Source organism: Erigeron canadensis, chromosome 9 (genome assembly GCF_010389155.1).
Source record: "Erigeron canadensis isolate Cc75 chromosome 9, C_canadensis_v1, whole genome shotgun sequence".
Classification (NCBI taxonomy): domain Eukaryota; kingdom Viridiplantae; phylum Streptophyta; class Magnoliopsida; order Asterales; family Asteraceae; genus Erigeron; species Erigeron canadensis.
The window spans coordinates 7998647-8014717 of NC_057769.1; the positions used below are offsets into that span (position 1 = coordinate 7998647).

A 16071-nucleotide genomic window follows, 5' to 3' on the forward strand; every position below is an offset into this window, starting at 1 on the left:
AAAAGTATAAGTTTTAAGTTGTATGTTTTAGGAAAAATGAATATTGAGTTTGCAAAGTGTTATGAAAGATAGACACAAGTGAATGTGATAGACACATGTTATTATAAATAAATAGACAAATAAGACTCGTGTGATATTGCCATTAATTTCTTAACAACTGAAAGAGTGATACATTTTTGTAATGGAAAATGATAAACTCTCATAATTTATTGACAAATATAATCCACTAATTTTCTTTCATAATTTGATCTCTTCATATTGCCACATGTAATGATCTTGTTATTAGGAGAATTATTACGAGTCTATTATAAGTGGACATATCATTACCCTTTGGATATAGACAATTAGACATGTGATTACATGTCTTCATTTTTGTTAGTGTTTGGTATTACTATTAATTTTTTTGCATTACTTTTTGTCTTATTAAATATTTTGCGATATGTAATTGGTCGTTGAAATTTGAGATTTATGAATTTGCATATGTAATTGAGAGGAACAACCATGTAATTGAAGTTTGGCATTAAGGCTCGTTTGAGCTTCAGTCGAGTCGGGTCGGGTCGGGTTCGGGTTTACGCGTTTTTTGCTCATCTTTACCGCCTACACACAACCCTCACCATCCTATGTGATAGGTGACAAATGTCACCAAAAGTATGCTTCTCGTTGGCGCCGCTTTGACGACCTTCCTTGCTAAACCATTAAAACACACCCTCAAAATTCTTACACCCTTTTTTGATTTTGTTTCATTTTTTATGAAGTTAACTTATGTTACTGGGACCTTCTTTTGTTGCCTTGTTAAATATCTTTTCAATTTTTATTCAAAACACTTGTTCCGTTTGACCATTCTCGTTAACGACGTCCTCATAAGCATGCACTCAACACCTTGCCAACAATACACTTTCCATTCGCTCCAAACCCCTTTTTTCTGCCACTTCCTTTCCTTTTTTTGTCAAACGTTTTGAGGGTTGTACTTCATTCTCGTCTACGGGAGTGGTGGAAGCGACACTAGTTCTCGTGCCATGATTGTCCATTTCATCTTCGAGATTGATTGGTGGACTCATCGCTCGTGGTGGTTGATATATTTGTGATTGAAATTTTTGCAAAAACAAAAGGTTGTTTGCAATGTTTTCAAACCGGCCGGTCCGATCCGTTTGACCGCGATTGGACCGAGATTTTTTAGATTTCCGGTCAGATTGATCCCGGTTTGATAGCAGAAAGTGAACCGCAAAGAACCGGAGAAACCGGGCGGTTAGGACTAAATCGGACCGGTAACAAACCGTTGTGAACTAGGTCAACAACAGCCAAAGCTTATTTTTGTCAGTGTCTGAAAGCTTAACGACGTCGGAGAACTTGTTTGTGATAGCGGATCTGGCCGGAACTTGTTGCTGGTGGGGGATCTGGCCGAAAAACTTGTTATAGACGGTGGATCTAAGTGGTAGAGTACGGTAGATTGCAGGTAGAAACGAAGCAGTTACGGTGGATCTGAGCGGTAGATTACGGTAGACGATGGATGTGCGGAACCTTTCTTACTGTTTGTGAGAAATAGAGGTGTGAAAAGGGAATGAGAATTGAGAGTGATTGGAGGATTGGAGTAATGTCTTGGAAAAGAAATAAATAATTTAATAGACATTTAAAGAAAGCCAATGTATCGGATGAGATATTTTTAGTTCACAAACAAATAAAAATTAAATATAAATTATGAAGTGCTACGTGAGATCAAAGCAATTTACTGAAATCAAATTTATAAAACTTAACAAACTTTTATTATGTATGCATTACAATATTATAAATTCTAATAAATATATATAATATATAACATATAATATATAATATCCAGTTTGACCACGGTCCAATCGATCCGACCGGTCAGACCAGTAAAATATTGGAAAACCGGTTCAGTGTCCGGTCTTGTTTTCAAAACATTGGTTGTTTGGGTTGTTTATAGTGTCGTTGGGGTTGTAAATGACATGATTATAAAACAAAGTCGAAAACAAGTTTACATAGTGGGGCATCGGCGATCGCGATGACATGTAGTTGAGCGGGAATTGAGATGTGCTAGATTGACCATTGGATTTGAGCTCGTCATCGCCGGTGATGATGGTGGAGGCAAGTCCAGAAGGCTTTAAAACATGTCATTAGCACCATTTTGATACAAATTTGTTTTTGTTGGTTTTGGTTGTTTCACTTCGACATGGTTTTGTATGTGAAGATAGGGTAGTATGAAAATGAGGGTGAATTTGAAATGGTCTTGTATGTGAAGATGGTTCGTTGATTTATATTGTGAAAATGATTAAAAGAAATTCAAAACTATGCAACTAGCCCGTTGCATTCAATTTCAGTGATGAATTTTATTTATTTTAGTCGACATTGATGTTAGCTGGCCCTCACCTTTCAGCGTCCGAGAGCTTCTTGTGGGAGAAGACGAGCAAGGACACATGAAGGAGGACGTGTGGCGTCAAAAGCGTCTAGCGTCCTAGCATCCAAAGACGCACCGGAGAACTGCTTATAAGCACATACCTAATAAGCAAATAGTTAGAATTAAATCCACTCAAAAAGTCCTCCTCAAACTATCATTAAGCCCAATGAAAAAGCCCAGTCCATATGAGTAAACAAAACACTCAAACATCAAAAATGAAAAACCCTCAGCTGCAATTCCAAAGTGATTGATCCCCATCTGTAAAACCCACCAAAACCCTCCCTCTTTTCTACAAAACACACTCATTTCTTTCATTTAATTATATCAAAATCAATCAATGGCGTCTGTGGCATTCAGGAACCCTAATTCAAAACATGTATTCAGACTATCTTCACAATTGCGATCCGGATGTAGAGGATCCATTTTATCAGTTTCTTCGGGTTTACTAAACACTGATTCGATTTCCGGAAATGACAAGGCCGTTTTTTCTTCCACTAATCCTTGGTGGAGATCCATGGCCACTTTTACCAGAACGTAACTTCCCTTTTTATTACTATACACACATATATATATTGGGGGTGTTTGGTTTTAGGATTGTGGATTTAGAAATATATTCTCATTTGTGATTACTATTTTTAATTTAAAAGCCCAAGTTTATAGTGTGTTAGTAATTCTACTTTAGTTTTAGTTTGAAACCATATAGTTTTGAATTTAAAAAATAATGTTGGGTACTTTTTGGAAAAACTGGACATCATTTTGAAGTTCGGAGTCGATTCGAGTGATTATTTGTCATAAAGATTGATGCTTTTCTCATAAGAAATGAGCTACACTGACATAAAGATGCCGAATTTATAGTATTAATGATACATGCCTAGCTTGTATGTTGTTTCTTTTTGTTAAGCGCAAGTATTATTTGGAAAACGGATGAACGTAGACCTTGATTGTAGTAGGAAATATCTGTTGTTGGTTTTAGTGTAGGTTTGTTTGGAAAGTTGATGTGTGGTTGGCGAATAAATGCACTCGTCTTTGCGTGCAGTGGCAGACTTACATTCACTTTGTAGTGGTCATTGGACCATCCTTGGAACAAAAAAAACATGGAGACTATATAAAAATGCGATAGGAACCCCCTTCTGAATTTAAGAGGAACCCCATGGACTTCAAAAGAGCAAAAGAAACCCAAATTAAGTAGGCATAAAAACTCTTTAGGCTTCATAACTTATAGGAATGATGGTTATGAACTTATGATATCGAAAAAGTTAAGTTAGTTAAATTATACTTACGGAGATATGATAGTAGTGTATTTATGATAGGTAATGTCTTACATTAAAATAGGTCATCTGTTTAAATTATGATAGTAAAGAATAATAATTTGGTTATCATTGTTTTTTGGTTGGATTTTGTTACTTTGGGACCATTTTCTAGTTTTTTCTAGCATTTTGAGCAATGAAGTGAATAAAAGTTAAAGTGGCGGTAAAAATAAGTTATTTGTTTACAAATGATTCAATATATTAAGGAAGATGTAGTGTATGGTATTAGTATAATCGAAAAGCTTATGAAATATTTTTTGAAGTTGATATATCACCGGGTAATATTTTTGACTATTTAAAATTATGATCGAATTCATGTTTACATCATTACATGTACGGACTTGTGACCCAATTGGTTGGCCCGGCCCCTCTTAGTTTTTTTTTCTTGACTAACTTAGAATCCTAGATCCGCCACTGTTTGCTTGTCTTTATGGTGTGATTTATTTCTGGCAGGAAACCTCATGTTAATGTTGGAACAATTGGACATGTTGATCATGGAAAAACAACACTGACGGCTGCAATTACAAAGGTTTGAATTCTTCATTCCGACTCTTAGTTAATTTTTTTTCCTGCTATTGCTTCTTATGAGGACTGAGTTATATATTTATATGAGAGTCAGTAACTCAATACTTTTGGCTAACATTTAACTTATGTGGTTTTTTTAGGTACTGGCAGATGAAGGTAAGGCTAAAGCTATTGCCTTTGATGAAATCGACAAGGCCCCTGAAGAGAAAAAGAGAGGAATTACAATTGCGACGGTTTGTTTGGCTCTAATCCTATTTTATATGTTAGCAATATGTGGTTCATCTTCTTAATCCATGTCTTTTTGTTCTGTGTTTGGCTATGCAGGCTCATGTGGAATATGAAACTGCTAAAAGGCATTATGCTCATGTAGATTGTCCAGGACACGCTGATTATGTTAAAGTAAGACAATTAGTACATCTCGTTTTATGATTAGCTAAAGATGTTTTTGCGTTGCGAGTTATGCATTCAATGATGGCTGTTAGATCATCAATCTAAGCAGCTATTAAATTTGCTCTTTTTGGGGAATGCATAAGTTAAACCTGATTGTGGATTAAGCAGATAGTTGCTCATCTTGAATAAATTATTTTGTGTGGACTATAGTATAGTCTATAAGAGGGTTATAAGTTTGCTACTACATTTCTTTAATAATTTCTTTTCTAAGACTGTCTATGTTTTCAAACTTAGTGAACCATTTGCTTAGAAGGATTCGAGAATATACCTTTTAGATTAGAAAACCAATTGATGAACACAAGTTCAGAAAAAAGGAATTTGACCCTGCTTAGCATTTGAAATGCATAATTAATTGTTAATTATTAATAGAGAAGTGCTAAGGTAAGGCACTGTTGGTTGGTGTTGACTAATGGAGGTGGTGCAGACAATGTTTGACAGCCTACATGGGCATTTTTTGTCTTAAAGTGTTGCTAATGAATTGACTATTTTGTTTTCTATGTACTTGAGCCCATATCAACAGATCTTGTTGGTCTTTTTTGAAATCGATGTTTTTATACACTTGATACCTTATGGACTTGCATATATGTAGAACATGATTACTGGAGCTGCTCAAATGGACGGTGGAATTCTTGTTGTGTCTGCACCCGATGGACCCATGCCACAAACAAAGGAGCATATTCTTCTTGCACGACAGGTTTGTATCTGTTTTTTGGGCTTTTTGTAATTGACTTTCAGATCATTACACGTGGTGATTAATGTATCAAAGCTTTTGGCTTTCGTATTATATTCCTTGTGTCTCTGATACTGTTCAAAGAAATCAGAACCAATATCTGCCACTGTGTAGGTGGGTGTGCCGTCACTTGTTTGCTTTTTAAATAAAGTTGATGCAGTGGATGATCCTGAGTTACTTGAACTTGTTGAACTAGAACTCCGAGGTATAGTTTATATTTGTTTGCTTTGTTTTGGTTCACACTGAAGTTTTGTTTAACTTCAATAGAATGATGCTTTCCACGTGCCTTAAACAAGTTTGTGATTGTGTCAGAGCTTCTTAGCTTCTACAAGTTTCCTGGGGATGAAATTCCCATTGTACGTGGTTCAGCCTTGTCAGCTTTACAAGGCAATAATGATGAAATTGGAAAGAATGCCATCTTGAAATTGATGGAAGCTGTAGATAATTACATACCCACACCTGAACGCCAAAAGGAGAAGCCATTCTTGATGCCAATAGAAGATGTTTTCTCAATTGCGGTAATTACAACAATTATAAAACGATCCTTTTTACTAAGTCAGTAGCTTTCTGCGGCATTGGTCGCATTAGCTTAGTATAATGAATGTATGAAGCCAATTAATATAAATCTAGTTCATTTAGATTTTAGATTTTCAGAATAATGTTTTACTTCCAAAAGAAGCAACACGTACTGATATCATTTTATTTTGTTTGAAGGGGCGTGGTACTGTTGCCACTGGTCGTGTTGAACAAGGGACTATAAAAGTTGGAGAGGAAGTTGAGATCATGGGATTGATGCAGGTGAAGTGTTGCAATTTGTTTTCGAATAGTTAGTATGTTTTAATGGCTGCTCAGTTTTAATCTCACCTTGTAGGGTTCCAAAAAAACTACGGTTACTGGTGTTGAGATGTTCAAGAAGAGCTTAGATCATGGAGAAGTAAGCAATTGGCCTTAATTTTTAATTTTTTTTTGTTTGCTTCCACCACAGTTTCTTCTATTGTTGACTGTATTATTTATTTTTATGACAGGCTGGCGATAATGTGGGTCTTCTTTTACGTGGTATCAGTAGGACTGATATCCAGCGAGGACAGGTAAATATATTTATCTGAGCAAAATTTAAATCTGCAAATTTATTGAGCTTACCAATATTCAGGTATCCGTATCTCAGCTATACGGCTTGGAATTAGTCAGTATTTTTCGAGTCTGTCCGTCCTGTAAATCTGATTACAGTAACAGGCATTACATTTAGAATAATAATTTAATTTTTTTATTGTAATAGTTTGTAACATCTTGACTTATAATAAAAATCAAATTGAAGTGGTCATAAAGTGTTGACGGGTTAATCAATCATTTTTGGTTTAGATTATTCACTTCCAACTGTTAGGTATGGTAAGCTGCATATAATGGTTCTTTGCTGCCTGATACAGGCTTGATACAATGATACCACATCAATGACTGTTAAACATTCGTACTGTTCAAATTGATCACTGTACTCGTACTTGTTAATAATATTTTTACTTTTTAACTATCTTTGCACAGGTGATTGCAAAGCCTGGTAGTACAAAAACCTACACGAAGTTTGAGGCAGAAATATATGTTCTCACAAAGGACGAAGGTGGGCGTCATACAGCTTTCTTCTCAAATTACAGACCTCAGTTCTATTTGAGGACAGCTGATGTCACTGGGAAAGTAGATTTGCCTGAAAACGTAAAGATGGTTATGCCTGGAGACAATGTCACTGCTGCTTTTGAACTTATTACACCCGTTGTTCTTGAACCAGGTATGTGACATACATGAAAACCTATTTTTTGTCATGTTGATGGACTTGGTATAGGCATACTGCACAAAGAGATCTATACTCTATAGTTTGTACTAGAGGTGACAAAAAATGGAGTGGAAAACTTAACTGCTTATGGACTTGGTTTATGCATCTGACTTAATTTGTCAAATTCGAATAAAGCAACTTTCATTTTTCAACTAGATCCGATGTAATTTCTTCTATATATGCTACCTGCTATGCAATCTCCCATGCTGCCACCTTTAATAGTTGGATTGAATAGAGCTCATTGACAAATAGCCTAAAAATCCTCCTAACACTTTAAGAAGGTGATATGTGGTATCCACTAATTCTCTTTCCTAATCTTGCCCCCTGATTTTTCCACATGTCATCATCCACTAGTTAGGAGGATTTTTAGGCTATTTAGTTAGGAGGATTAATCACTTCCCTTTAGCATATTATTGTTAGTTAGGCTATCAGTTTCCTTTTCTGGGTAGTTTAGGCTTTGGATGATGGTGAAATTTAAAAATTAAACTATGGTTTGCAGGACAAAGATTTGCGCTGAGGGAAGGAGGCCGAACAGTGGGGGCAGGAGTAGTTTCAAAGGTGATAAGCTGATAAACAGGGAACAAACATTGCTTTTACAGTTTAGTTTTTATTCTGTCTATTTTGTTCACTTGATTCTCAGGAAGAGGTAAGAAACATAAAATTTGCAACATTTGTTTGTTGTTTGTCTTTATTCAAGAGCAATTGAAGTCTTGCGAATCTAGAGAGTTTCCATCTGGTTTAGTTTGTTCATTTCAATACTAGTATGAAGCATAACCTGTTTTATCTCTCATATAAAGTGAATACATGGTGAGGTTACATAGCAAAAACTCTTATAAATTTAATTTGTAATTAAGAATTTGTTTTTAATCTATTCTTTTTGTTGTTGTGACATTTGGATGTGTGGATGGCGGTCAACGCACCGCATTTATGCTGCACATCCTAATCGCCACATGATATCAACGAAAGTAAAGTCTGGTGGAAGTGGTGATGTTGCATCCAACAACTACATTCTTGATCTTTTTTCATTTATATTTTAACGTTTATACTTCATATTATGACAGAAGCCATAGTTTGTTATGTGCTTGGATAACTTAATAAGCTATATCAAATTCCAATTTTATTTTTATTTTTATTATTGTTATGTTAGATATCGGAATATTATTAAATTTTTCTTTGCAATTGTTATATGCTTTAAATACGTTGGGTTTTCAAGTTTAGTGGTTCAGTTGAAAATATACTTGAGTGCGAAGTTGGTCTTGACATTCAGTTACATTGACTGATAAATAACATTACATCATACTTTTCGAGTGGTGGACTTATGTATGTCACGTATATCGGTATATGCCTATACTTTGCGTATAGATTGGTATAGACTTATACTGGTCACCTAAAAACTATATGCCAATTAAGTGGAGTATATACGGTATTTGCTAGGAAAAGTGAGATAGTGTATATACGGTGTTTGCTAGGAAAAGCAGGGGTGTGAATAGAGGGTCCTCATATTTATTACCCGAGTACTTTTAGCTTAGTGATATTATTACATCAGATAACCTATTTATTTTTTAAATGATTTTGTGGAAGTTTTGAATCCAACCATCTTGACGATTGACTTCACTCATCCCACCATAACACGACCCCTTTTTTTTTTTCCCGTCTGCCTCTATGCATTTTGGTAGTATACTGAGCATGCAGGAAAATCTAGCAAACGGATTGAAATGAGGTTTTAACTATGAGTTTTAGCTCAAGAATTGAAAAAATACTTCAGCTACGCTCCCCAGCAGCTTAGCTAATTTTGCAATCTTTGATCCGTTTGTGATTACGGGATGTGCGTCATATATAACCATTCTACAGTGTATGTGAAATAAATTCCTGTGTGTGAGCGTGTGTTTGGAAAGTTAAAAATGACTAATACGAGGAAGTCCAAAAAATGGCATATGTTACAAAATTATTGTTGCAATTTTAGTGCTCAATCCAGAATGTATCCTTCACGCTTCTGTCCAAATTCTTCATCATTTCTTCATCTTTCAAACCCTTTTTCTTGTTTGAGTTCTTGTTAATCATCACGATTGTATCTCTCAATCTGTTAACTGCCCATGAAAGCCATACCAGGCCAAGCCCAAGGCCAGTGTTCAGAAGTTTTGATGAGCAGAATGGCACTCTGCCACTTGCTACTTTACACATAACCGAGAAAAGAACTGCAATGCCCGTTCCTGCAATGCTGGCTGAGAATTGTGTAAGGAGATTTGGTAGCTCAGGACCTGATTTCTTTAGTGTGGGGATAGCAGCTACGTTTCTGTTTTTGTTGACTATGATGGATAGAAGGCTTTCACAAGCTTGACTGTAGTTACTTCTTTGTCTGATTGATGTCTTGTTACGTACGTACGTCTTCCTTTGTCAATATTTTTAATCAAAAATCTTGGTGAATATTTTCAAGTGGTCAAAAACCAAGGATGAAGTATGAAATCGGAAGAAACTATGAGGGGGCATTCGTGTAATTATTCAAAAAGGCGGCATAGGCGTAATGTATAAAAATCCCGAATTCTATGGAGATCGCAAATTAGAATTATTATCAAAGGAAGGAAGGAAACAGAGACCCCTTGAAAAATCGACAGACAGATAGAATGAAAGGCGATATGGTAATGGATGGTCCGTTTGGAAAGAAGATAGAGCTAAGGAACATGGCAAAAGATAAGGGGTATAGTCTGGAGGAATTGGATAAGACTGAATTGAAGGGATTGATGCGTCTATGGAGGATTACGGTCCAAGATCTCAAATATTATCACCCTCCAGACGATCAAGACTGGTCCGGGCCTACTACTGAAGACGGCGAGAATGCTCCCTATGGTCATACTATTGATCCTGAAGAGTGGTTGAGGTGTCATCCTATTAAAGACGACACACCAGCTGCGCCCAAGGAAGATTTTTGGAGCAAGTATCGACTAGACCCTTCTGACCCCAACAGCCCCATTATCCCCCCCGATTTCAAGAAAATCAAAGAGGAGAAGCAGAAGAAGAATAATGAGTTTAAGCGCACCAATGATGTTGACATCAAGAAAGAGTAGGATTATTGATGTTTGCTAGGAAAAATGAGGTAGTGTATCTACGGTTTTTGCTAGGAAAACTGAGGTGTGTGAATAGAGGGTTCCTATATGTATTACTCTACTTTAGCTTAGTGATTTTTATCACAACAAAACACAACCTATTTTCCAGTGATTTTATGGAAGTTTAGAATCCAACCATATAGCAATAAATTGACGATCGACTTCGCTCATCGCACCAAAACACGACCTTTCCATGTGTCTCTGAGTCTCTGCATTCTGGTAGTATAGTGAGCATGCAGGAAAATCTAGCAACGGATTGAAATGAGGTTTCAACTATGCTTTTAGTACAAGAGTTGAAAAAATACTTCAGCTCCGCACCCCAGTCGCTTAGCTAATTTTGCAATCCGTTTGTGATTATGGGTTGGTCGTCATATATAGCCGATCTATAGTGTATGAGAAATAAATTCTCATGTGTGTTTGTGTTTTGGAAAGTTTAAAATGATGATTACGAGGTAGTCCCAAAAATGGCATATGTTACAAAAAATATTGTTGCAATTTTAGTGCTCAACCCAGAATGTATCTTTTCAATTAGAGTACTTATTTTAGGCAAAATTTGATCAAAAACAAAGATCAACTCCACATCAAATGACCAAAAGTTGTCTAAGCATCAACTTCCCTATTTTCCCCTCCAAGATTTACACCAGCATACATTTTCACATGAATCTGTCTGTCTATATATAATCTTCAAGCCAGCCTCAGCACCATCACTGCCATCAATGTTGCAGCTCTAAAATATATATCCTTCACGCTTCTGTCCAAATTCTTCATCATTTCTTCATCTTTCAAACCCTTTTTCTTGTTTGAGTTCTTGTTAATCATCACAATTGTATCTCTCAATCTGTTAACCGCCCATGAAAGCCATACCAGGCCAAGCCCAAGGCCAGTGTTCAGAAGTTTTGATGAGCAGAATGGCACTCTGCCACTTGCTACTTTACACATAACCGAGAAAAGAACTGCAATGCCCGTTCCTGCAATGCTGGCTGAAAATTGTGTAAGGAGATTTGGTAGCTCAGGACCTGATTTCTTTAGTGTGGGGATAGCAGCTACGTTTCTGTTTTTGTCAACTATGATGGATAGAAGGCTTTCACAAGCTTGACTGTAGTTACTTCTTTGTCTGATTGATGTCTTGTTACGACTTCCTTTTTTCTTTTGTGATGTCTTGTGTTTGATTTTCTCCGGGCTGTATTACATGTTAAATTTAATGTGTTAGAGTGGAGAATCATATCATATAAAGGGCACCATAGTACGCCCATATGTCTCAGTTTTACAAGGTTAAGAACAAGAGTTCATCTCTATGATTTTTCTTTGTAATTGCAAAGGGACAGTTTATGATACTGAAAATGGCGGCCAGATGGGATAGGCAGTGGATCAAATTTGGACGGCGTCAGACTGACTGACAAACACAAGTTTGTGCATTTTTACAGATTTATAAATAGTAGCATACTATGCTCAAAATAACTTCACAAACCATTTGAAGGAAAATCAAAATGTAACCAACCCAGATCCTAAATGTCGACCTTTTAGGTTGGGTGGTGTTTGGTCCCTACTTTGATATTTCAGACAACCTGTCCAACTAGCTTATTTGCATACTATACTAGTTTGTCAAGAATCGGACAGGTTAATGATCACAACAGAAACAAATAGACGTACCTCTTTGGAGGAGCGACAATCACATTTTCAAGCTCCAACGCAGAACCATAATAGCTCGTTTCATAGTCTAGCCTGTTTCCAATGCAGAACTTTAACCTTAGTAAATGTATATGAGAAAGTTATCTGTGTTTGCATCTATATCTAAGTGTGCACACATGCAATTTTTAACTTTTTTTTCCAAGGTAAATTATTTCAAGTTGTACGTGCTCATAACATGTAAAGATTGTTGCATCTAATTACGAACATGAAAAAATATATAAGGTCGTAAAAAAATTGAGTTAATAACCGACAACAAAATGCTGGTCAAGTATAAATTTTGTATATGCCTAACATGTTGAGATCAGTGAATGGTTTACCTATTGAACTGTGGCACGACTGATTGTTTCCTCCAGTTGGTGGAGTTTTTTGACAAGTAAAACTCAGCAAGAACTGAAAGTATGTCTTTCATCTGAGTCCGAGTACCAGTCAATGATATTTGTCCATCTTCATGAAATGTAATTTCGGAATGTCGAACCAAATCACCAACAAAATCCATTAATGGTTTCGGGGAATCAATTTCAAGGTTTGGAAAAACAAGTTGAGATTCCGCAAGACCCATATCAGGAATATATGGTTTGTAATCAGTTGTTACAGTTTGAAGTCCTGTTAGGTCAGAAAGTGATAGTAGATCTCGTCCATCTCTTTCTACTTCAATTAATCCAGACACAGGAAACTGAAAGCTGAACAGTGTTGACTTTGGACAACAATCTGTAGAAAAAAACCATGAAATTAGTATGTGAGGTTGTTAAATTGATTGTGTTAAAAATTGTCAGAAGTTGATTTAGATAATCTACTAGAAAATAACAAAAGAAGAAATGAGTAAACCTTGTATGTCGATAAGCGCTGGCTTTATAACAGTCGGGTTGATTGTGACGAAACAATTGTTGTCGAATAACCCACTTGTTGGTTTCCAGGGCTCTGCATTCTGCCGTGTTCCCATATTGAGGGGACTTGATCGTATGACATCTTCTCGCGGTTCAAAATTAGGTAACAGACGTTGAGAGTCCTGGAATAATGACATGAAGTATGGCTTTATACAAGATTTAAATATAACTAATTACTCCTAAAGGCAAAATGAGTTAATACACATTCAGAAAATTAACAGATCACTTTTAAAACAAATTTGGATTCAGATTCCGGATGTCAAAATAAAACTTTAAATCTTGGCACATATAAATCTAACTCAAACGGTGGTGAAGCATGGTTAACATTCTGATCAAACTTAGCTTGTTGGGGGCATAGGCATACAACCAAAAAGAAAATGAAATAAAAAACACCAAAAATTGTAAGAATGGGAAATCCAGGAAAGCGAGTGTGAACTACGACAGTCTTTTCTTATAGAGTCTGGTGATTCTCCTTTTCACACGAATGTTAATTCAAAAAGTTAATTGCTGATGGAACTAACATAATTCAGACTCTGCACCTTCTAAATCACGGTAAAACTGTAATAATGTTCATAATTAATAACCAATGATGTGGAGAATGTCAATAACCTATATAATGTTTGGTATTTCATATTCACATTTTACAGCTGATCTGAGTTACTAATTTTTTGGATCATCATATATACTTGCTATCCTGTTGGAATTTATCTATCATTATTAGTAACTACCAAATGGAACCTATAGTTTGTAAAAGTGAATAAACTTTATCAAGTAATATACTCAAAATAGGGATGTAACTGACCCAAGCCTGTATTAAACAATACAAGTCAGACCTGATCAACTTTATCAAGTTCAAGTTTGAGTAAAACGAGTTATATTCGATCTCATAAGAGCTCAATCATTTTTTATCGAGCAATTCAAGTCATATGCATGTATGTCAATCCTAACTTCTAAGTTCGATTACTTATGTCGGAACTCAAATGAATGAAGTTGTGAACTTGTGATGAACTTATGCATATTCAAACTTAGCTTTAATCCTTACAAATGGCTTCAAGCTTACCTTTCAACAATTAAACAACCATACAAAATACTAGCATATAATACCTAGTTCATAATCAATAATCCATATAATCTCACAAAATTCTAACCCGATTTCCAAACGAGCCAAAACTTAATCCAACCAAAATACCTATAACTATGGTGTTCTATAGATTAGCTTACTTTCAAAGCTTATCGGCATAATGAAATTCAAAGCCAATAAGCTCATTTTTCCAAGCTTATCAACTTGATCTCGTAGGCTTATATAAGCAATAAATTCAAGCTGATAAGCTAAGCTATACAATACGTTCAAGCTAACAAGCCTAAGACTAAGCTCATGTTTCCCAGTGTATAAGCATATATACTTAATGCTTTTCGAAATTTCAATAAGCCGATAAGCCCCAGAAACAAGCTAACTACAAACAACTAAACATATTACACATACACACACACACACACACACACAATTCAATATTTATGAAAATCAAACCAATCCAATCCAAAAAAATTTAACCCAACATACAAAATTGGAAATTAAACAAAACCCACAAAAATCTTGAAAAAATTTAAACAAAAATATTACCTTTGGTATTTTATTCAATCCTTGTTCTGGGCTAAACACAAGTGTTGGAAGATATCCATTAGAAGCCATAAGATATAGCTTCAACATAAATACCAAGAATACAAAAAAAAAAGAAGATATATATATCAAGTTGATAATTAAAAAGAAAAAACTCTAAACCAAAAATCTTGTTTCTGGTGTATGAGGGTCACAAAAATGTTACATTTTTGTACTATTCTGGTCTAATAGTGACTTTCAAGATTTTCTGGAGAGATCATGAGGTTTTGGTTGGTAGGGAAAAAAAGATAATTGGGATTTTTTGTAACCAATTATATTTTACATTTAAAAAGAAGGTCATAATTGTTGAATTTTATTAATGAATTCTTGTGGCCTTTGGAGAATCCAACAAAGAATCTATATAAAAGACAGAAATTTGTGCAAGTTGTTGTTTGGCGACTATAGATGTGTAGTCGGTATTTTTATGGGTGATTTACATATGTGGTACTTCAACTATGTGTTGCTTTGTGTAGTTAGTCCTTCAGAAAAATATATTAACCTGGAACCATTGTAACTCCCTAATGCCAGAAAACTAAGGCTAGAAACCAAATTGAGCTTGCGTATAGTCGTCGAAACATATAACTTCTGTCAACTCGTTTTATGATTTTTTAAATCGTAGGTCGTATCGTGAATTCATGAGTTGTATCTTAAGAAACATAAAAAAAATTATATAACAAATGTATATAATTTATGTCACAGTGCCGGCTTAAGTTTTTTTGTGACCTTAAACGAAACCAATTTTGATGGTCTATTTCCAAAGTTTCCTATAAAAATCTCTTCATTTATCCGAACTCGAGACCGACAAAAATAAACAAAAAAAACTTACGAATGACTGATTCATTTATTGTTATTTCGTTTATAGATTTTTGTAAGTGAAAAAGAAGTTTAAAATATTTATATGAAGTGTACTTTTCTAGCTTTTTTAGAAGCAAATCTCTAAGTCTTAGTCCAAAACGTTAACATAAGCCCAAAACTAAAAATATCCAAGCCCATAAACTGAAAAAATTGGAGGCCTTTAACCTTTGGAGGCCTCAAGCGACCGCCTAGTTCATTATTGAGCCGGCTATGTTTATGTGAAAAAAACATACATGATAATTTTATCATATTTATTTACAGTTTTATCTTTTCTTAATGATTTCATCTTCTTATATAATTTTTAATTACATATAACACATTTATAATAATAAATTCACTAAATTAAAAAGTATTTATGAAAAGTTATATTATTTTCTATCAAACTGTACCGTGTTGAACCGATACTTTTGGTATCAGACCCTATCGTATCAAACCAACTCAAAACTAGATCTGAGACACTAATCGAGTTACTTTTTCTTTGAATTTTGATACGACTCATAAAAACGTCTGATGTATTGTACGATACTAGAAACTATGAGTTTGTGCATAGGAGCATAGTAGGACTATGAGAATTGATATTCATACTACTATTTGTAATAAATTGATCACACTGTATAAATAATATAACAGACTATGTA

General features: G+C 35.1%; 2 protein-coding genes across 2 annotated transcripts; one reads left to right on the forward strand and one right to left on the reverse strand.

Moving 5' to 3' along the window:
- The first annotated feature begins 2644 nt into the window (after positions 1–2644).
- On the forward strand, positions 2645–7981 carry LOC122581208 (elongation factor Tu, mitochondrial-like). Its single transcript, XM_043753380.1, has 12 exons — positions 2645–2947; positions 4174–4249; positions 4386–4478; positions 4570–4644; positions 5285–5389; positions 5540–5630; positions 5738–5943; positions 6140–6223; positions 6297–6359; positions 6451–6513; positions 6962–7202; positions 7747–7981. The coding sequence occupies exons 1-12, from the start codon at positions 2751–2753 to the stop codon at positions 7815–7817; spliced, it is 1365 nt and encodes a 454-aa protein (XP_043609315.1). The 5' UTR covers positions 2645–2750; the 3' UTR covers positions 7818–7981.
- A 2839-nt stretch (positions 7982–10820) lies between these two features.
- On the reverse strand, positions 10821–14749 carry LOC122581183. The gene is made up of 5 exons (XM_043753350.1): positions 14543–14749; positions 12863–13043; positions 12355–12745; positions 11999–12070; positions 10821–11528 (listed from the first exon to the last, which is right to left on the reverse strand). The coding sequence occupies exons 1-5, from the start codon at positions 14627–14629 to the stop codon at positions 11033–11035; spliced, it is 1227 nt and encodes a 408-aa protein (XP_043609285.1). The 5' UTR covers positions 14630–14749; the 3' UTR covers positions 10821–11032.
- Between the last annotated feature and the right edge of the window lie 1322 nt (positions 14750–16071).

Excerpts from the sequence above, each read along its gene's own strand:
- LOC122581208 (XM_043753380.1), top strand. The coding sequence starts at position 2,751 with ATGGCGTCTGTGGCATTCAGGAACCCTAATTCAAAACATGTATTCAGA. Across the intron at positions 4,645-5,284 it reads GACACGCTGATTATGTTAAA|AACATGATTACTGGAGCTGC; the intron begins GTAAGACAATTA and ends GCATATATGTAG. Across the intron at positions 5,631-5,737 it reads TGTTGAACTAGAACTCCGAG|AGCTTCTTAGCTTCTACAAG; the intron begins GTATAGTTTATA and ends TGATTGTGTCAG.
- LOC122581183 (XM_043753350.1), bottom strand. The coding sequence starts at position 14,629 with ATGTTGAAGCTATATCTTATGGCTTCTAATGGATATCTTCCAACACTT. Across the intron at positions 13,044-14,542 it reads GATTGAATAAAATACCAAAG|GACTCTCAACGTCTGTTACC; the intron begins GTAATATTTTTG and ends TCATTATTCCAG. Across the intron at positions 11,529-11,998 it reads ATTGTCGCTCCTCCAAAGAG|CCCGGAGAAAATCAAACACA; the intron begins GTACGTCTATTT and ends CATGTAATACAG.